Source organism: Centroberyx affinis, unplaced genomic scaffold, assembly GCF_046629955.1.
Source record: "Centroberyx affinis isolate AG114_WGS23_722 - 3 ecotype Tasmania unplaced genomic scaffold, CSIRO-AGI_Caff_v1 ptg003563l_1, whole genome shotgun sequence".
Lineage (NCBI taxonomy): Eukaryota > Metazoa > Chordata > Actinopteri > Beryciformes > Berycidae > Centroberyx > Centroberyx affinis.
Genome location: NW_027281495.1, coordinates 5,001 through 26,812, shown reverse-complemented (window position 1 = coordinate 26,812; position 21,812 = coordinate 5,001). Strand labels below are relative to the sequence as shown.

At 43.9% G+C, this 21,812-nt stretch overlaps 2 protein-coding genes across 3 annotated transcripts in view; one reads left to right on the top strand and one right to left on the bottom strand.

Annotated features, from left to right (window-relative positions):
- Nucleotides 1–6,037: 6,037 nt before the first annotated feature.
- On the bottom strand, nucleotides 6,038–15,137 carry LOC139661616 (deoxycytidine kinase 2). Its single transcript, XM_071540123.1, has 8 exons — nucleotides 14,971–15,137; nucleotides 12,241–12,359; nucleotides 10,863–10,946; nucleotides 10,446–10,555; nucleotides 8,340–8,487; nucleotides 7,243–7,358; nucleotides 7,024–7,123; nucleotides 6,038–6,447 (listed from the first exon to the last, which is right to left on the bottom strand). Exons 1-8 carry the CDS (start codon nucleotides 15,065–15,067, stop codon nucleotides 6,421–6,423), a joined length of 801 nt encoding a protein of 266 aa, XP_071396224.1. The 5' UTR covers nucleotides 15,068–15,137; the 3' UTR covers nucleotides 6,038–6,420.
- A 590-nt stretch (nucleotides 15,138–15,727) lies between these two features.
- The window catches only part of pfdn1 (prefoldin subunit 1), a 9,664-nt gene continuing 3,579 nt past the window's right edge, over nucleotides 15,728–21,812 (top strand). The window contains exons 1-3 of one of the 2 annotated variants that reach the window (XM_071540125.1): nucleotides 15,728–15,736; nucleotides 15,793–15,828; nucleotides 16,861–17,027. In XM_071540125.1, the coding sequence (XP_071396226.1) occupies nucleotides 15,793–15,828; nucleotides 16,861–17,027 (203 nt within the window). In that variant the 5' untranslated portion in view covers nucleotides 15,728–15,736. Of the gene's footprint in view, nucleotides 15,737–15,779; nucleotides 15,829–16,860; nucleotides 17,028–21,812 lie in introns of those variants that run through there. The other variant, XM_071540124.1, reaches the window with a different exon arrangement.

The window sequence follows — 21,812 nt, the reverse complement described above, 5'->3', positions numbered from 1 at the left end:
GTACTCTGGTACCATGTACACTTATAAGCATCCTTATGCTTAAACATGGTGCTTGTTATGGCCAATCCATGTCTAGCACAGAAGTCCAATAACAGAACACCACTCAGGTTCAGATCAGGGAGGCCATTTTCCGATCACGCCCCTCTAAGTTTCTCCAGCGTTGCCCACGTGTGTGTTGAAGGCTCCCAGTAGAACTATGGGGTCCCCTACAGGAGCCCTATGCAGGACTCCATCCAGGGTCTCCAAGAAGGCCGAATACTCCGAACTGCTGTTCGGTGCATAGGCACAAACAACAGTCAGAGTTTTCCCCGCCATAACCCTAAGGCGTAGGGAGGCGACCCTCTCGTCCACCGGGATAAACTCCAACATAGCGGCACTCAGCCGGAGACCAGCGCCTCACACCTTGGGCAACTCCGGAAAAGAACAAAGTCCAGCCCCTATCCAGGAGTTTGGTTCCAGAGCCAACGCTGTACGTAGAGGCAAGCCCCACCAGATCTAATTGGTAGCGTTCCACCTCCCGCACAAGCTCAGGCTCCTTCCCCCCCAGAGAGGTGAATGTCCACGTCCCCAAAGCCTCTGCTGCCTGGGTCTGGTCTGTCGAAACCCTCTACCTTCACTGCCACCTAACTGGCAGCGCACCCGACCCCAGCGGTTCTCCCCGTAGATGGTGGGTCAGCGGGGTGGAAAAGTGTCCACGTTGCTTCTTCGGGCTGTGGGCTCCATACTATTGACAACCTGATAAACCCAATGCCTGTTGTATCATGTGACCTGCTCTCTACTGCTAGATGTGAAGAGTTTGCTACCTTCTTTAATGATAAGATCACTAATATTAGATCCAAAATCAAATCAGTCCAAAATAGTATAGTCGAGTTCCCAGCTCCTGATGAGGGCAACATGGGTAGTGGTATGGCACATTTCTCTATGATTAACTTAGAAATGCTCTCCAAAGCTGTATCCCTCTTAACGTCCTCCACTTGTCCTTTAGAGCCCATCACTTCTAGCTTTTTCAAGACTAACCATAGGCCTATTTTAAACATTCCACTCCTTAGCAAAATTCTTGAAAAAGTAGAGTACCTGCAACTAAATGATTATCTAGACAACTGTTTCTATGAGTACTATCAGTCTGGTTTTCAGAGACAGTATTGGGAAAAGTGACTAACCCTAACCCTAACGACCTAAAACTAAACTCTGACTCAAATCTCCTCTTGTGCATCCGTTGATACAGTAGACCATTTATTGGATAAACTTGAAAACTGGATTGGTCTCTGGCTCTGTACTTGACTGGTTTAGGACTTATCTGAATGGCTGAAATGACTCGAAATACTCCAGAGAAAGTCAGTATAACGTGGTGTTCCACAGGGATCCATCCTTGGACCACTTCTATTTAATCTATGTATGCTTCCTCTAGGACATATTATAAGGAGTCGAAATATTAAATATCACAACTACGCTGACGATACACAGCTCTATATCTCCTTAACCCCGGAGACTTAGGCCCCATAAATTATTTAACTAGCTGTATCAAAGACAAACACATGGATGTCTCATAACTTCCTACAGCCGAACACTGACTAAACAGAGGTTTTGATCCTAGAATTTTACTGACAATGTTCACAGTTTCATACAGCATGTTTTTCTGGGCTACAGTAGCATTTCCAAACCAACAGACAGACGGCGTCACAGAACAACCGACAGCGTCTCTCAGAGCGACAGACGGAGTCTCAGAGCGACAGACACGAGACACTGTCTGTTGCTCTGAGAGACACTGTCTGTCGCTGTGAGGCTGTCTGACAGTCTCTGTGATGCTGTCTGTTGCTCTGTTACTGAAGGAGGTTTGTTCTGCTCACAGTGGTTCTGCTGTGGACAGATCCAGAGACAAAGTGATCCGCTTAGCAACAGAACCAAATCTCTAAATCTGAACCTGTGGACATGAACTCTGATGTTCCTCTGATGTTCCTCTGATGTTCCTTTGATGTTCCTCTGATGTTCCTTTGATGTTCCTCTGATGTTCCTCTTTTGTTCCTCTGATGTTCCTCTGATGTTCCTCTGATGTGAACATGAACTCTGTCGCTCCTCTCAGTCTGTCTGTTATTCTTCTGGTTCGTTTGCTGTTTCTCTGTAAATATTAACTACCAGTTCTGCTCAATAAATCATTGATGCTTCAACTCAAGGAACAAGACTAGGTTGACCTTTCACACCCTAGTATAACACATGTTCTGCAGCCAGTTGCACCAGCTGAACGTAAGCTCTATTGTAAGTTAGGGTGTAAAGTCTACACTAACTGATACGTTGAAACTAGTTAGTTTGACACTAAAGTTGTGTCTTTGTTTAGTTGCACCATGAGACTTAAGGTACATCTTAACTAGTAGAGCGTAAACGGACCACTAACCAAAACATTGTCGCAGACAGTGACGTTTTCCCCTGCCGCACCATTAATATAGAACATGTTAATATAGAACCTCCTTGATAGAACCTCCTTGGGCCGCACCTAGAGCTAAAATCAATGACTATCATCTAACCATGGCTACGCGATAGCAACAGAAAAAGATTAGAAACCTTGAAATTTGCAAACCTCTACAAACACATCAACAAATAGGTATGTTATCGAGTATAAAGTAGGCTGTAAGGATTCATGTTAGTTTGCCTCCTATACCAGTCTAGCCTATAAGTAGCCTACAACTGGCTATAATTAATATAACGTTAGACAACAAGTGACATCAAGCGGTTTAACCATTTAGGCTCTGATGCTGTGTGTATCTGCTCGGGAAAACAAAGCACGAGTATAAATCAAAATCATCATACGGTTCAAAATGATGTAATCCGTCACGGAGGACAAGTCACGACATAAACCGCCCTGGATCTGTTCCTCCTGCTCCTCCAGCAAGTTAAAAATGTCTGTCAAATTGATGCGCCGTGCCAACTGTTATTTTACGGAGGACTTTACACCTAGCAGGAGGTCGGTGTAAGTTTTAAGTTGTAACTTAAGTCTACGTTGGAACTATTTCAGTTGGTGCAACCGTTAAAATTTTAGTAATGCGTAAACTTGGACTTAGTGAGACTTTACGTTCAAACTAGCCTACGTATGAACTTCAGTTCAGCTGGTGCAACTGGCTGCTGGACTATAGGTAACGTGTGAAGGTCCAGGTGTTTCAACATGTAGACGCCTCTTTGATCCACAGTAGATGTTCAGAGTCTCCTACTGGTAAAGTCATGAGCAGCTTCACTTGGTGACTTCAGCTCTCACATAAACATAAAGCACAATAATGTCATGAAAGTGCCGTAAAAGAAACTGGTATCTGGAGCGCTGGACCTGTTCTGGACCTTTTCTGGACCTGTTCTGAAGTTGAAATAATTTTTACTTTTCTGAAGCGCATTGCTCATCAATGTCACTTCAGAGTTCTACCAACATATGAGGATGAAGCAGGGGCGGGACCAAGAGCCGGCAGCCTGCCGTTTTGTTAGCGAGGCTAACGTTTAGCATAGCAACAACACCCGGAGACTCTTCTCAGCTCCTCCTCCAGCGCTAATCCTTCAGCCATGTTGTTATTTATGTTTGAGTTATTTGTATATATTATAAATATATATATATATGTTTATAATATTGTTAGAGCCATTTTTCTTTGCCTTTTTTATTTGAACAGTATAGAGGAACAGCGTCACCTGGGGGCCCAGTCTGTTTTCACCGGACAAACAGGAAATACAGGAAGTGAGCGATCACAGGGTTTTTCCAGTAAATTGATCCAGGTGGAAGACGGCATAGTGGTTTTCAACAGTGAAATAATCAGAAATAATGTAACCTTTGTTTTATTAGGAGCTGCTGCCGGTCCCTATTGTATTTGTATGTATTATTATTCTATCTTTCTTTCTTCCTTTCTTCCTAAAACTGCCTTCCCATGCATGAAAACCCACCAAGCTTGGCCCATAGCTCCAGTCCCGTGCCAAACGACTCACTAAAGTCTGGGGCAAATAGTCCAGATGGCGGCGCTACAGCAGTGGCCTAAATTTCAAAACTTAAGAAAAATATAAAAAATCAACAATACATGCTACAGCTCTGTAATAAACAAGACAAAACTTTCATCCACTGGTACCTATACTAAATTATGAAGTCCACCACTCTGTTTTTATTAAAAACTGTAAAACTAATTAAATCTAACTAGTCCCACATACTTTGCACAAATTACATGAAAATTACTACAGAACATCATCACCTGCCCAAATAAAAGTATCGTTGGGTTTTTCATTTAATTAAAAATTGAGCCCACAGCTCATCAAAACGTCTGACTGTAAATGGCACTGTACAGCCACGGTGAATTGCTGCTTACTCAATGTCCAATCTTCATGTAAAAAAATAGAAAATATTTTCCTGTCTTGACATATGAAACAAAATTTAACACTTCTATCTGAAAAAAAAGTATTTTTAAAAAATAATTTGAATTCTGCCCTCATGGAAACTATTGTAGTCAATGGAAAATAGAGCATCTTTAAACATCAGTTTTTTGCTCATGGAGCATTCCATACTTGTACAAATAAATTACAGACATCTCTATGTTGTCTAGATAAATTACGCAAATTCTCAGAATTTTATCTTCAGATCAGATCAGATCTTATCATGCAGCCTGCCGGTTGCCTCGGTCATGTGACGCCTCCTCTGCTGGTTGCCGGTTGCCTCGGTCATGTGACGCCTCCTCTGCTGGTTGCCGGTTGCCTCGGTCATGTGACGCCTCCTCTGCTGGTTGCCGGTTGCCTCGGTCATGTGACGCCTCCTCTGCTGGTTGCCGGTTGCCTCGGTCATGTGACGCCTCCTCTCCTCAAACCACCAACAGATAGCTCAGCAGGTTCATGACTTGGTGTCAGAGGTTGTGAGTTTGAGTCCTGGGTGATGCTGAGGAAATTCTTTGTTTGCTGTGACTCTTTTTCCTCTTAACGCTGCAGCTGCCGGCCGAGTTTTTGTTACTTTTTGTGTTATTTGATTTACTCATTATCATATTCTGAAAAGGCCGATTTTCTTTGTTACTTGCAACTTCACCTGCTGCTCCATTTATTCATCACCATCATCATCATCATAACCATCACCATCATCATGAATCAACAAACTGAGTAAATTAAAGAAACGCGTTCAGAACATGTTTGGTGTCTATAACCGAGCGGCTTGTGGAAACATGGGAATTGGCCGCTGTACATAAATAAATAAATAAATAAAAAAGGCAGACATCTTTAAAGAAATGCTGACTATCAGGAAACCAACAGCGCCGCCTGCTGGGAGAACAAACTCAACGTTCCTCAACAAAACAAACATCCGTCACACAGAACCAGTCAGGTAAATATTCGACCCGCTTTACCGTCTGAACGTGAAAAACTTTATTTAAAGCCCCTGCAGGGACAATATTCAGCTCAATACATCATTCTCTAACTTGAGACTGACAACAGAGTTTTGTGATTTTGTTTTGGTGAAGTCCGGATGGATCAGGAAGCTTTAGACCGACAGACTTCTGAAACACGAGAAGCTCGGCAGGGAATCAGGACAAATTCACCGCTGTCGTATTTTTTCATGTAGTTTTGAAATTCTACATCTGGTGTTAAAGTTTCATGAAGCTCGAAACACTAAAACTGCAGAATATTCCAGACAGAAATCAGACTTCACACGAAGCTTCGACTCGTTTCATTTATTTAAAGAACGTCTGACATTTAACATTGTTAGATTTACAACAGATTAATGACATTAAAATGAATGAATTAATGTCAGGAGTTAATGTCATGAATGTCAAATTAATGTGACTGAAGCTTCACATTGTATTAAAAACCAAAAATTATCTGCAGAAACTAAATCAAATGGAGGTTTAATGTTTGGTAACCACAACACACACACACACACACACACACACACACACACACACACACACACACACACACACACACACACACACACACACACACACACACACACACACACACACACACACACACACACACACACACACACACACACACACACACACACACACACACACACACACACACACACACACACACACACACACACACACACACACACACACACACACACACACACACACACACACACGTCCTCTTGTCTGGAGGAACTACTGCAGAAAAACACTTTCCAACTGTACAAAATCAAAACAAAGAAAAATAGATATAAATGTGAAAGTCTTTGCAGCAGACCGACCTGCCAGTGGAAAAATAAAAATCAAAGCTAAAAATTAAAATATTTACAGTTTGGAGTTCCACAAAGCACCTCCTCTAAAAATCTCCTTTAAAAAACACTGAAGAAGTCGGCAGCTGCTCTGATACACAGAAAATAATAATAATATAAAAATACAAGGCCAAACTGGTCGTCCAATGAGAAGACACCTTACTGCCCTCATCAGTCCAAGGCCAGCTGTGATTGGTCGGCGAGTTCTACAACGTGCTGAGGAACTCTCTAACCTGCAGGAGAAGAAGAAAGTCAGACACATGAAAACATTTATAATCAATTAATACAAAATAAACAGCAGAGAAAATTCAAAGTGAAAATAAAGTAAAGGGCGGAGTAGAATAAAATATGAAATGAATAAAGAAATAGAAAATAGGGCTGAACGATTTTGAAAAAATATCGAATTGTGATTATTTTGAATGATATTGCAATTATATGATTTGCGATATTAGAGGGAATGATCATTTTTACATCATTATTCTCATTTTCATTGAAAAACGTATTAAAATGATTATGGTGTGATTTTTGCGGGGATCTGTACCAAACAAAGATGTTTTCTTCAGTCTGTAGAATATGATGAGTAGGCCAGGACATCTCTGCAGCACCACAATATTTACTGTAAAATGCTATTTTGACACATTTCACCTTTAACAAATATTGTGCCTCCTGCGATTTGAAAGTTGCAGTCGGCCATATTGAGATTTCGATAAAATTTCGATTAATTGTTCAGCCCTACTAGAAAATAAACTGAACAAACGGAAGATAAAGAGCGGAGTAAAATAAAAATAAAATAAAATGTGAACAGGAACCTTGTCGATGACAGCTTCCTGTTTGATTCGGTCGTTCTTGAAGTCGTCGTTGACGTCCAGCAGCAAGACGGGAAGATCGTTCAGGTAGTCGAAGTCCAGCCTGCACACACACACACACACACACACACACGTTAATACATACCAACCTCACCTCAGCACCACAGAACCTGCTGCCTCTGTGTCGATGCGGAACGTTCCCTCGGTTCTGTCGGTTCTCACCTGCAGGTCCTGTGGAACAGCCAGGCTTCATGTTTGTGGTGAAGCTGCTCCAGATACTCCAGAGGGATTCCCTGCTCCTCCTCCCTGCCCCGGTGCAGCAGCCTCTGCATGCAGCGCTGAAATACACACAAATACTTCAGTACACACAAATACTTCAGTACACACAAATACTTCAATACACACAAATACTTCAATACACACAAATACTTCAGTACACACAAATACTTCAGTACACACAAATACTTCAGTACACACAAATACTTCAATACACACAAATACTTCAGTACACACAAATACTTCAGTACACACAAATACTTCAGTACACACAAATACTTCAATACACACAAATACTTCAATACACACAAATACTTCAATACACACAAATACTTCAATACACACAAATACTTCAATACACACAAATACTTCAATACACACAAATACTTCAATACACACAAATACTTCAATACACACAAATACTTCAGTACACATAAATACTTCAGTACACACAAATACTTCAATACAGCGCCGGAATTAGAGCTGCAACGGATCACAGAACTCTCGGTTCGGATCGGATCATTTTTCAGATCAGCAAAAAAAAGAAAAAAAGGTTAAATGCAGTTTAGAAGCAGGCAGCAGCAGCACAAAGCAACAAACACTTTAAAACAAATGTAGGACTTTAGGACTTTATCATATTATGTCTGAATGTATAAATGTGATCACGGTTTCTGCTGTTCTTATTTTATATATTTTATTTACTTATGTGAGTCTCTGATTGGTCACACGTCTCGAGTGACAGCCCATCAGCACCGAAGGCTCTGCCACAGACAGGCAGAGAGACCGGAGGACAGTACGGATCACAGATCCACTACGGTCCGCTACACCGCTAGCCGGAATACACACAAATACTTCGATATACTGCTGAAATACTTCAATATACTGAAATACACAGAAAGCACAGCAGAGCGTCAGTTGGAGGTAGATGATATGTAATACTACAGTAATACTGCAGTATTGGTAGTATCAGTACCTGGGGGTCTGCTCGGAGGTAGATGATATGTAATACTACAGTAATACTGCAGTATTGGTAGTATCAGTACCTGGGGGTCTGCTCGGAGGTAGATGATGGCGTCCAGAGCGATGCGGTTCTCAAACTGACTCAGCAGCCAGCTGTGCCAGTCCTGATACACACTCCACTCCGTCTCTGACAAGTCTCCACTCTCAAACAGGTTGGAGGCAAAGATATACCTGGGGGGGGGGGGGGCAGAGAGAGAGAGAGGGGGGGGGCGAGAGAGAGAGAGATTTACTGCTAGTACTACTTCCTCCTACTGCTGCTAATACTGCTGAACCACCACCAGTACTACAGAGTACACAGTATCACAGCAGTACACAGTATCAGTACACAGTATCAGTACACACAGTATGACAGTAGGCATGAGTGCTTTTGTGTAGTATGTGTATGATGTATATGAAGTCTGTAGCCTATATGACATAGATGTGTGTGTGTAGTATGTAGTGTGTAGTATGTAGTGTGTAGTATGTAGTGTGTAGTGTGTAGTGGTGTAATGGACCGTAGTTGATCCGTGATCTGTACGGATCCCCCCCCCCCCCCCCCGGTTCGGCATGTGAACCGCGGATTAATTACAAAGTTTAACCTTCATAGTGTGAAATTCAGTTTTACTGCTGCTGTTACTCTTTAGGAAATATTCCCATAAATCGCGATGCAGAGTTGCAGTGAAAAATACAGACAGACAGATGCTGCTGGTTTTACTCTGAAGCGGTTTGTGTTCACGTGAATCAGGTTGAAAACTCGCCCTGCAAAAAGCAAAGAAGAAAAAAGAAAGAAGCGCAGTGACAGTCACGGCTAGCGGAGGAGCAGAAGAACTTGAAAAGCCTCCCGCAGCATTTTGGCTTTCCTGTAAAATATCATGATGACAGAAGAAGGGTGGTGGACTAAACCGTAACGGTTTGTCGGCACCGTGCCACGAGAACGCCACGAGGGAACGGCGATACATCGAGCGAGGCCACGGGTCTGAAGTGACATCATCCTGCTGCGACAGAGACGGGAGCCCAGAGACGACGACTTCTGGACCGTGATCGGCCCTTTGCTGCAGACTCAGACCGGGCTGAAGCTGTTCCCAAATCTATCGGGACGTTTATCGCTGCAGACATGAGGCCGAACTCAACAAAGGGTTTAAAATATGGTGAAAGTGCTCGAGCCACGCTACGAAATCCCCTCGCGCTCCCACTTCAGTATGAAGCTCGTGTCAGACCTTTATGAACAGGAAAAGATCAAAATTGTCGACGAATTATCCCAGACATCCTCTGCTGCCCTCACCAGACGGGTGGAGCTCCGCTCACTGCTCACCACAGACGGGTGGAGCTCCGCTCACTGCTCACCCCAGACGGGTGGAGCTCCGCTCACTGCTCACCACAGCACAGCGGAGGGGGAGATGTGAGGTCCGGTGCTACAGACACGCCCGCTCTGAGAGAGGTGCAGGTACTGACAGGAGCAGCAGCAGAGTGGAAGCTGCAGAGGCCTGACAGCAACATCCCAGTCACCACAGATAACGCCAAGAACCAAGTGAATGCAGACAGAAGCTGGACCGGGGCCACAGAGAGCTCGCTTTGCACATGTGATCAATTTAGCGTCCCAAAGGAGAATCTCAGTGAACCAGACGGACCGCCTCCTTGGGAGGATCGGGAAGGTGGTTTCCTTTTTCCACCGAAGCACAACGGCCGCTCATGTGCAAGAAATGCTTCAGCGCAGTATCAGTACACACAGTACTGCAGTATCAGTACACACAGTACTGCAGTATCAGTACACAGTAGTGCAGTATCAGTACACACAGTACTGCAGTATCAGTACACACAGTACTGCAGTATCAGTACACACAGTAGTGCAGTATCAGTACACACAGTAGTGCAGTATCAGTACACAGTACTGCAGTATCAGTACACACAGTACTGCAGTATCAGTACACAGTAGTGCAGTATCAGTACACACAGTACTGCAGTATCAGTACACACAGTACTGCAGTATCAGTACACACAGTAGTGCAGTATCAGTACACAGTAGTGCAGTATCAGTACACACAGTAGTGCAGTATCAGTACACACAGTACTGCAGTATCAGTACACACAGTAGTGCAGTATCAGTACACACAGTACTGCAGTATCAGTACACAGTACTGCAGTATCAGTACCTGTCACTGTAGACGGAGCGTTCGTAGAACTGAATCGGGTTTTCAGCCTGCTGCAGTTTGACTGAAGGAGACTGAAGCTGAGAGCGAACTCTGCTGAGACAGGCATAACTCTGTGGGGGGGGGGGGGGGAAGGAAGGGGGGGGGGGGGGGGGGGGGGGGGGAAGAGAGGGGGGGGCGGGGGGAGAGGGGGGGGGAGAGGAAGAGGGGGGGGCAGGGGGAGAGGGGGGGGAGAGGGGGGACAGAGAGAGTTAATATATACTGTATTTAGTATTCACAGTACAGACACACATCCATAACAACGCTTCTTTTTTGATGATGATGATGATGATGATGATGATGATGATGATGATGATGATGATGATGATGATGATGATCATCATCATCATCATCATCATCAAAGAGGGGGCGGAGTCTGACCTGGAAGGTGTAGGACCAGCGGCTCGGTTTGTCATAAAGCATCTGGAGAAGGTTTCCTCCACTCTTCTGAGAGGAACTCAACTCCTGCAGGAGAACCAGGAGGAACCAGGAGGAACCAGGAGAACCAGGAGAAACCAAGAGAACCAGGAGGAACCAGGAGGAACCAGGAGAACCAGGAGAACCATGAGGAACCAGGAGGAAAGGAGAAGGTTAGATTACACCAGTGGTGGAAGAAGTACTCAGATCTTTTACTTCAGTAAAAGTAGAAATACCACAGTATAAAGTCCTGCATTCAAAATGTTACTTAAGTAAAAGTACAAAAGTATTAGCATCAAAATGTACTTAAAGCATGAGCTGAGCGTGTCGTTATGATAATGAGCTGAGCGTGTCGTTATGATAATGAGCTGAGCGTGTCGTTATGATAATGAGCTGAGCGTGTCGTTATGATAATGAGCTGAGCGTGTCATTATGATAATGAGCTGAGCGTGTCGTTATGATAATGAGCTGAGCGTGTCATTATGATAATCTGAAGCTGCTTCATGGACCTCAGGAGCATCACATGACTCTCTGTGTTTGGGTACAATCTGTTTAAAAATGATTAAATTAAATTAAATACCTCATTGTACCAGAGGCCATGTTTACTCAGCTTTATTTCAGACACATAGGTCCATATCAGCAAGGAAAGAGAAGTATAAAAATATAAAAAGTAAAATACGAGGACAAGACAGCACAGAAATATGTACGAGATCACGGAAGTTCACAAGTTCACAAGTGATGAAGACAAGTGATGAAGACAAGTGATGAAGACACAGAGATTTGTTCCAATGTTTCCAGAAACCAGAGGAATGTCTTCTGTCAGTCTCAGTTAAAGTCGTTATTATTATTTTTAGGTTTTTTGACTCAATTAGTCGACACATAAATTTATAAATGAAACTCGTCACAGCGAGGAAGACGAGACACAAACAAGAATTCATCTTCATCATATTTCACCTGAAGCTTTCTCATGTTTTAAAGCACAGAGCTTTAAAAACAGCTGTTTGAACATCATCTGGACTCATGAAATCTGGACATGGTCTCATCACAGATCATTTCTGAGGATTTGAGCCAGATATCTCACTTTGTTCTCCACATTTAGAGCTTGGTCTGGGTCTTACTGGTCTTACTGGTCATACTGGTCTGGGTTTTACTGGTCATACTGGTCTGGGTCTTACTGGTCTTACTGGTCTGGGTCTTACTGGTCTTACTGGTCTGGGTTTTACTGGTCATACTGGTCTGGGTCTTACTGGTCTTACTGGTCTGGGTTTTACTGGTCATACTGGTCTGGGTCTTACTGGTCTGGGTCTTACTGGTCTTACTGGTCTGGGTCTTACTGGTCTACCTGGTAAACGTTGTCACTGTCGTTCTGCACGTTGCACCACTTCCCGATCGGCTCTGGAATCACCTCCCACTGCTCTGAGGCTTTCTGCAGCAGACGCACAAAGGTGGACTTACCAGCCGCTGGGGGGGGGGGGGCAGAGAGAGACACACACACACACACACACACACACACAGAGACACACACACACACAGAGACACACACACACACACAGACAGAGACACACACACAGAGAGACACACACACAGAGACACACACACACAGAGAGACACAGTCTTTGTTAGTCTCTAACAGAAGTGCATCATGAATAAACCTCATTATAATACATATATAGATATATATATAGATCTATATATAGATCTATAGATATTGTTCTAACATAACAGACAGAAGGCTGTGATGAGCTGAAGCTCTGCAGAGGGTTCTAGTTCCACAGGCTGCAGAACACAGACCAGGTTCTAGTTCCACAAGCTGCAGAACAGACCAGGTTCTAGTTCCACAGGCTGCAGAAAACAGACCAGGTTCTAGTTCCACAGGCTGCAGAACAGAACAGGTTCTAGTTCCACAGGCTGCAGAACACAGACCAGGTTCTAGTTCCACAGGCTGCAGAAAACAGAACAGGTTCTAGTTCCACAGGCTGCAGAACAGACCAGGTTCTAGTTCCACAGGCTGCAGAACAGACCAGGTTCTAGTTCCACAGGCTGCAGAACACAGAACAGGTTCTAGTTCCACAGGCTGCAGAACAGACCAGGTTCTAGTTCCACAGGCTGCAGAACAGACCAGGTTCTAGTTCCACAGGCTGCAGAACAGAACAGGTTCTAGTTCCACAGGCTGCAGAACAGACCAGGTTCTAGTTCCACAGGCTGCAGAACAGACCAGGTTCTAGTTCCACAAGCTGCAGAACACAGACCAGGTTCTAGTTCCACAGGCTGCAGAACAGACCAGGTTCTAGTTCCACAAGCTGCAGAACAGACCAGGTTCTAGTTCCACAGGCTGCAGAACAGACCAGGTTCTAGTTCCACAAGCTGCAGAAAACAGACCAGGTTCTAGTTCCACAGGCTGCAGAACAGAACAGGTTCTAGTTCCACAGGCTGCAGAACACAGACCAGGTTCTAGTTCCACAGGCTGCAGAAAACAGAACAGGTTCTAGTTCCACAGGCTGCAGAACAGGCCAGGTTCTAGTTCCACAGGCTGCAGAACAGACCAGGTTCTAGTTCCACAGGCTGCAGAACACAGAACAGGTTCTAGTTCCACAGGCTGCAGAACAGACCAGGTTCTAGTTCCACAGGCTGCAGAACAGACCAGGTTCTAGTTCCACAAGCTGCAGAACAGACCAGGTTCTAGTTCCACAGGCTGCAGAACAGAACAGGTTCTAGTTCCACAGGCTGCAGAACAGACCAGGTTCTAGTTCCACAGGCTGCAGAACAGACCAGGTTCTAGTTCCACAAGCTGCAGAACACAGACCAGGTTCTAGTTCCACAGGCTGCAGAACAGACCAGGTTCTAGTTCCACAAGCTGCAGAACAGACCAGGTTCTAGTTCCACAGGCTGCAGAACAGACCAGGTTCTAGTTCCACAAGCTGCAGAACACAGACCAGGTTCTAGTTCCACAGGCTGCAGAACACAGACCAGGTTCTAGTTCCACAGGCTGCAGAACAGAACAGGTTCTAGTTCCACAGGCTGCAGAACACAGACCAGGTTCTAGTTCCACAGGCTGCAGAAAACAGAACAGGTTCTAGTTCCACAGGCTGCAGAACAGACCAGGTTCTAGTTCCACAGGCTGCAGAACAGACCAGGTTCTAGTTCCACAGGCTGCAGAACACAGACCAGGTTCTAGTTCCACAAGCTGCAGAACAGACCAGGTTCTAGTTCCACAGGCTGCAGAACACAGACCAGGTTCTAGTTCCACAGGCTGCAGATAAAACACTGCAGTTCTCATTTTCTCATGATTTACTTCTAATTAAAAGTGCATCACAAATTAAATGTATTATTATTATTATTATTATTATTATTATTATTATTATTTCATTTTAACAGAACAGATCTGTTACAGTCCAGTTTGCTGTTTCTCTTTCTTCTCCAGTCAGGGTCTGTTTTAACTTTAATGTTTAAATGTTCTTTAATGTTTAAATGTTCTTTAATGTTTAAATGTTCTGTAATGTTTAAATGTTCTTTAATGTTTAAATGTTCTTTAATGTTTAAATGTTCTTTAATGTTTAAATGTTCTTTAATGTTTAAATGTTCTTTAATGTTTAAATGTTCTTTAATGTTTAAATGTTCTTTAATGTTTAAATGTTCTTTAATGTTTAAATGTTCTTTAATGCTTTAACCCGCAGCAGAGAACAGAGACACATTATAGATTTAGATTTAGATTATAATCCACATTATGAACAGTCAGCATATTGACGGCTAAACCACATCAGCAGCTCATTTCATTTCTCTGGATTTCACCAGTAAACCAGTTCAGTCTGACTGGGGAAATTTGGCGCCATCGTGTCGTTCAGGCGGGACACGCTGACAAAGAAAACAAACTAACCAACTAACTGAAGCTCCGTGTTTCTGTTCATCGGTGAATCATTCAGTTTAAACTGTTAATCTGTCTGCAGAAAGTTCAAACTATCCACCGGGACTTGTTGTTAAAACCACCGCGTTAAGCAGCCTGTAGTTGCTAAAGTCACCGATGTTCATCAATTTGCTGATCCTCGCTCGGTTTAAAGCCAGTTTCAGAACTCACCGATGTTTCCCTCGATGGAGATCTTCCTGACTCTGCGGTGAAAGCTGCTGTCCAGCTCCGAGCTGCGGGTGCACGCTCTCTTCGGAGGAGTCGCCATTATTATTAAAACTCTTCTTCTGCTTCTGAAACTACTGCTTCTGCTCCTTCTTCTCCTTCTTCTCCTTCTTCTCCTTCTTCTCCTTCTTCTCCTTCTTCTCCTTCTTCTCCTTCTTCTCCTTCTTCTCCTTCGTCTTCTGCTCTGACGGAGGGAAACAGACTGCGGGTTGCCGGGCGCGCGCTATGTTTTATGGAATCAAAATCCGCGCTAAACAGTTCCATTTCCGGGGGCGGAGCTAAATGGGAACTAAGATATTTTGTTACAGGACAACCGGGAAGATGTCTCACTCTGATTCTATCTCAGTGTGTTGGTGTTAATGGAAGACTAGCGACAAATACTACGACTACTCTTATTAGTACTACTACGTTCTGCAGACTGAGCAGTATGATGTTTTTTATTAGTTTTCGTTATGGTTAGAGGTCAGAGAACAAAACATCTTTGTTGTAGTTTAACAGTGTTTACTTTGTGTTATGATTAGAAGTCAGTGAACAAAACATCTTTGTTGTAGTTTAACAGTGTTTACTTTGTGTTATGATTAGAAGCTAGTGAACAAAGCATCTTTGTTGTAGTTTAACAATCGTTACTCTTCCTCGTGCCAGCACAGCAGGTGGCGCTAACGCACCCGAAAATGGGATGCAGCCGCTATCGGAGAGGAAGAAGAAGAAGAAGAAGAAGAAGAAGATGGTAACACGCGCATGCGTGGTAGGTGTGAGTTACTGTGTTTCATGATGGCGGCGCCCATAGATCTGGAGCTGAAGAAGGTAAAATCTGATTCTATTTTCTCCTCTTCTGTCTCTCAGAGTCTCGTTTAATTTCTTCCCGCGTTTTAAACTGTCCGCCTGTTAATGAGCCAGACTGACCGTTAGTGACGAAGTTTTACTGTCAATAAAGCTTTTCAATAAAACACCATGCTGCCGCTCACTGTTTCTAACGTTAGCCGCACAGCAGCTAACAGACAGAGCTACAGACTGAGCCCTAACCCTAACCACCCTAACCCTCTCACCCTCTCACCCTAACCCTCTCACCCTCTCACCCTCTCACCCTAACCCTCTCACCCTCTCACCCTAACCCTCACTGGACACAGTGTAAAGTCATTAACTCAAAACAAAAACCTTTCAGCCTGTGGGAGAAACAGATCTGCTTTTTTAATCCCGACTATTTAATCTTTTGGGTTCTGCTTGGTTGGTTTAGTTGACTTGAGCAGTGAATACAGGAGAAAAACACAAAAGCTGTTTTATAAAGGCAAGGCAGCTTTATTTATACAGAACATTTCATACACTGAGGTGATTCAAGCTGCTTTACAGGGTGATAAAATACACTAAAGGTAAAAGATTTACAATTAAAAAGTGCAAAAGTACAGACAAGAGATTCAAAAGATAAAAGACTTAAAAAGTAACCTAGTGCAGTTCAAATCAAATGAGATTGAAAGATGAAAGAATACAACAAATATTCCCACTTTTAGATGCACATTGTGAGTGAACCATGTTTTTATTTAATTTTCTTTTCCCCTGTCCTTCCTGATTCTACTGTTGATCTGATATTTAGGTCAGATCTCATAGATCATAGATTCTCCTCTTATAATATATAATAAATATAATATAAATATAATAAAAATATAATATAATGATTAATCGATTAATTGGTCATCAGCGTGACTGACGATTGATTAAGGAAATTGATTAAAATTTGCATTCGTAGTTTCTGTACTTGCCGTTGATCCAGAGTGTGTTTCTTCTTCTGTGTTTCTCTTCTTGCCGTTGATCCAGTGTGTGTTTCTTCTTCTGGTGTTGCAGGCGTTCTCTGAGCTGCAGGTGAAGATGATTGACAGGCAGCAGAAGGTGAAGCTGGCTGACCTGCAGATCGATCAGCTGATCAGAGTTCAGAAACACGCCAAGCTCACACACGCTGAGATCACGGCTCTTCCAGACAACACACGCATGTACGAGGGCGTCGGACGCATGTGAGGCTGAGTATTATTGTTGTTGTTATTATAATTGATTACATTTATATAGTGCTTTTCTAGGTACTCAAAGCGCTTCACATATGGGGGGGGGGGGGGACTCAACTCATCCACCACAGCTGTGCAGCACCTGGTGAAGCACGGCAGCCAGTTTGCACCAGAGCGCTCAGCACACATCAGCTGACTCAGTGGAGAGTAGAGGACTGAAAGAGCCAATTAGGTACGAGGGATGATGGAAGGAAGGTTTGGGAATGTTGCCATGGCAGCGGGGTTACACCCCCACTCTGCTCTGAGTGCTGATGGATTTACAATTTCACATTTGGCAGACGCTTTTATCCAAAGCGACTTACACATGAGATTTTCATACAACACAAGCAAGGTTCTAGTTAGGAGAGAACAACGAGAGTAAGAGCTATAAAGCTAAGTTCTGCTCCAACAGGACAGAGGAGCTATGAGGCAATGCATAGAGTGCATAGAACCACATTTTTTTTTTTCTTTTTTGTTTTTGTTTGGTTACCCGGGCCATTAGGTGAGAAGGTATTCGCTAAAGAGCTGGGTCTTTAGCCTTTTCTTAAGGATTGAGAGGGACTCTGCGGATCGAATGGAGTTTGGTAACTCGTTCCACCACCGGGGAACCACAGAAGAAGAGTCTGGATAGAGACTTAGGGCCTTGCTGTGGTGGCAGCATCAGGCGCCGCTCCTTGGCAGAGCGTAGTGAGCGGGAGGGAGCGTAGACCTGAATGAGGAGTTCAGGTCGGTCTGAGCCACTTTGTAGGCGAGCATCAAGGACTTGAACTGGATGCGGGCGACTGGGAGCCAGAGGAGGAGATGAACAGCGGAGTGACATGTGCTCTTTTGGGGTTGAAGACCAGACGCTCCGCCTGTTCTGGATCATCTGCAGAGGTTTGAGCTACATGCCGGGAGCCCTGCCAGGAAGGAGCTGCAGGAGTCAAGGCTGATATTACAAGAGCCTGAACCAGGAGTTGAGCTGCATGCTCAGACAGGTAGGGTCTGATCTTCCTGATATTGTATAGAGCAAATCGGCATGACCGAGCAACAGAAGCCACATGATCCTTGAAGGTTAGCTGGTCATCAATCATGACACCCAAGTTTCTGACAGACTTTGTGGGTATGAGCTCAGTTGATTGGAGCTGGATACTGATCTGTTGTTGTATAGAGGGACTGGCTGGGATGACAAGGAGCTCAGTCTTTGACAGGTGAAGCTGAAGGTGGCGTTCCTTCATCCAAGCCGAGATGTCGGCGAGGCATGAGGCCGATATCCGTGCAGAGACTGTGGGGTCGTCTGGGGGGAACGACAGGAGGAGCTGGGTGTCGTCAGCATATGAACGGTATGAGAAGCCATGTGAGCGGATCACTGCACCCAGTGAGGTGGTGTATAATGAAAAGAGAAGGGGTCCAAGCACTGACCCTTGAGGTACCCCTGTGGACAAGCAGTGGGATTTAGACACTTCCCCTCTCCAAGACACTCTGAAGGATCTCCCTGAGAGGCAGGACTCAAACCAGCAGAGAGCGGATCCTGAGAAGCCGAGCTCAGCGAGTGTGGAGAGGAGGATTTGGTGGTTCACCGTGTCAAAGGCGGCCGATAGGTCAAGTAGCAGTAGGACAGAGGACTGACCGGCAGCTCCAGCCGATCGCAGTGTTTCTACTACAGACAAGAGCACAGTCTGGTAGAGTGTCCGCGTTTGAAGCCAGACTGGTTAGGATCATACAGGCGGTTCTCATGGATCTTTATGGACCACAGAGTCTGGACCTCGGTTTAACGTCTCATCCGAAGGACGGTGCTCACTCACAGGACAGAGTCCCTGTCTCTGCCCTGGGGCGTTGGGGATATTATTCATGAGACCAGAGGGCAGAGCGCCTCCTACTGGTCCTCCAACACCACTTCCAGCACCAGCTGGTCTCCCATCCAAGGACTAACCACAGCCAGACCTGCTTCCCAGGCAAGCTAGCGATGTGATGCAGGAGCCGTGGTGCTGGCTAATTATTATTATTATTATTATTAGGGTTCCACTTCGGTGCTGGAACCCTAATATTGTATTTGTAAGGATTCTTCTTATTCTTATTCTTCTTATTTTTCTCCACTAAAAGTATGTGCAGCTCAGAAACCCTAAGTCCCAGAGCGACCATATTTGGCAGGTGGCTTCCTGTGGCCCCACTACTCAGGCAAGGCCATACATGTCGACCAGATGGTGGCGCTATAACAAGAAGTCACACTAAAAAGGCCATAACTCCCACACCTTAGGTCCAACTGACACAAAACTGAATACACATATGCAGCTGAAGCTGCTCTACAGCTTTCCCACTGGGACCACCCATGTCTGCCATACTGAATTGCCGCCATTTTGCATTTTATGCAAAACAGTTTTTTCCCTAAGGCTTTTTCAATTGTTGTTCTATCAACACCAAAGCTGTCAGACAGCATCAGGAGCTTGAGATACACAAACGGTCCAAAAACTGTTCAGATCGGATCAACGGCCTGGCCGCTGTCAACCATCGAACTTAACGAAACACGCCGTAACACTAAATTGCCCATAACTCATTAACCGTTCATCTAATTAAGCCAAAATGTGAAACACATGTTGAGAAGTGCTGCTTCAGCACTTCCCACAAAAGCATTTGGAGTTCCATCACTAGTGGGCGCTATAAATGCAAAAAGTTTATATCTCGTAATCGGCTACATGGATTCGTACGAAATTCGGTTCGCACGATCTGGGGTCATGACTCAGTCGATGCATAAAATTTGGTAATATGAATCTAAATTTCTAGACATTTCACATTCCAAAATTCAAAAAATCTAAATAAATCACCCGAACGTCCCACAAAGCTGAAATTTTTTCAGCACATCCACTGAATTGTGACAAAAGTTTGCCTCACTGTAACCTATGGTCAATTCAGAAGTCCATCACTCTGAAGGTGTGGAAACCTGCGGTGCGTTTTATTGGTCGTTTCCCCCGGCCCTCCCTCACTTCCCCTCCCTCACTTCCCCTCCTTCCTGTGTGCTATTTCAAGTGTTGGCTAACACCAAAGCTCCTCAGCTTCCTGATTAAAAACAATCGCTGGTTGGCTTTCTTAAAAATGCTCTCTGAGTTCTCATTAAAAGTTAGGGTCTATTCACTGAGGGTTAGGGTTAATATGGTTTGGACTAGCACCTGTGACCTGTGACCTGTCCCTGTGTTTCCTCACTGTGACACACAGCAAAGTGGAAGGTGGCAGAGTGGTAAAGCTCAGGTCTTTGTGAGTTCAAGTCCCTGATGGACTGTGACCATCTTGAAGTTTCATGAAAAGTAAATCAACTCTAGGGCTGGGCGGTATGGCCTAAAATTTATATCACGGTATAATTTGAAGCACGGACGGGAACGGTATATATCACGGTATATTCGTTTTTCTTAAAATTTCAATATAAATGCTTCTGAAGGCGTAAAGCACTGGTATGGCAACTGAATAGCAGTTATTACTGTACTCTTAACTGTGTTACTAGGACATATTTCACATAGTACAGAGGTATTTTAAGAACATTTATTGTGCAAAACTGCAATAATAAATAGAAAAACTACAAAACCTTTTCTCAAGTAACTTCCATCTCTGAAAAACACGTTTTCAAGAAATACAATAAAATCAAGCCGCACAAAGTGAAAATAAAAACTGACTTCAGGTACAGCAGTTCTTTCCCCTAACCAACTCAAACACAATGAAACTCTCAAAATGCAAAATTAGTTCAAAGTAAGTAACTCTTCTTCAGTTACAGTATTGCAGGAATTGGCTTGATTGCCTCTGCATAGTCCAGAATAATTTCTCTTTGCAGCATCTCAGTGTGTGTGTTCACTTGGCCTCATTGCTTTAGCCTTAAATACAATAAAATCTAGCAGCATATAATCAAATTGAGAAGTAAATTCAAGTACAGCAGGACAGGAACTTTTTCCCCAACCAACATACACAATGCAACACTCATAATACAAAATTACAAAATAAATAGCTGCTCTTCAGTTACAGTATTGCAGGAATAGTCAGGGGTTAAAGTGGTTCGTTCCGGCACCTTCGATTAATAAGTAAATAAATCTGATTGGCAGTTTCATACATACGTGTTACGTCATCATGTTATATCATCACGTTACGTGTTACGTCATCACGTTACGTGTTACGTCATCACGTTACGTCATCACGTTACGTGTTATGTCATCACGTTACGTCATCACGTTACGTGTTACATCATCACGTTACGTCATCACGTTACATGTTACGTCATCACATTACGTCATCACGTTACGTGTTATGTCATTGAGTTACGTGTTACGTCATCACGTTACGTGTTACGTCATCACATTGCGTCATCACGTTACGTGTTATGTCATTGCGTTACGTGTTACGTCATCACGTTACGTGTTACGTCATCACGTTGCGTGTTATGTCATTGCGTTACGTGTTACGTCATCACGTTACGTGTTATGTCATTGCGTTACGTTTTACGTCATCACGTTACGTGTTATGTCATTGCGTTACGTGTTACGTCATCACTTTGCGTCATCACGTTACGTGTTATGTCATTGCGTTACGTGTTACGTCATCACGTTACGTGTTATGTCATTGCGTTACGTGTTACGTCATCACGTTACGTGTTACGTCACGTCATCACGTTACGTGTTACGTCATCACGTTACGTGTTACGTCATCACGTTACGTGTTACGTCATCACGTTACGTGTTATGTCATTGCGTTACGTGTTACGTCATCACGTTACGTGTTATGTCATTGCGTTACGTGTTACGT

What these genes read in the sequence shown, in the direction of transcription:
- LOC139661616 (XM_071540123.1), bottom strand. Translation starts at nt 15,067, where the DNA reads ATGGCGACTCCTCCGAAGAGAGCGTGCACCCGCAGCTCGGAGCTGGAC. An exon ending in ACAGTGACAACGTTTACCAG is followed by an intron (nt 10,947 to 12,240) that starts GTAGACCAGTAA and finishes GTTCTCCTGCAG; the next exon opens with GAGTTGAGTTCCTCTCAGAA. An exon ending in AGGAAGCTGTCATCGACAAG is followed by an intron (nt 6,448 to 7,023) that starts GTTCCTGTTCAC and finishes CTTCTCCTGCAG; the next exon opens with GTTAGAGAGTTCCTCAGCAC.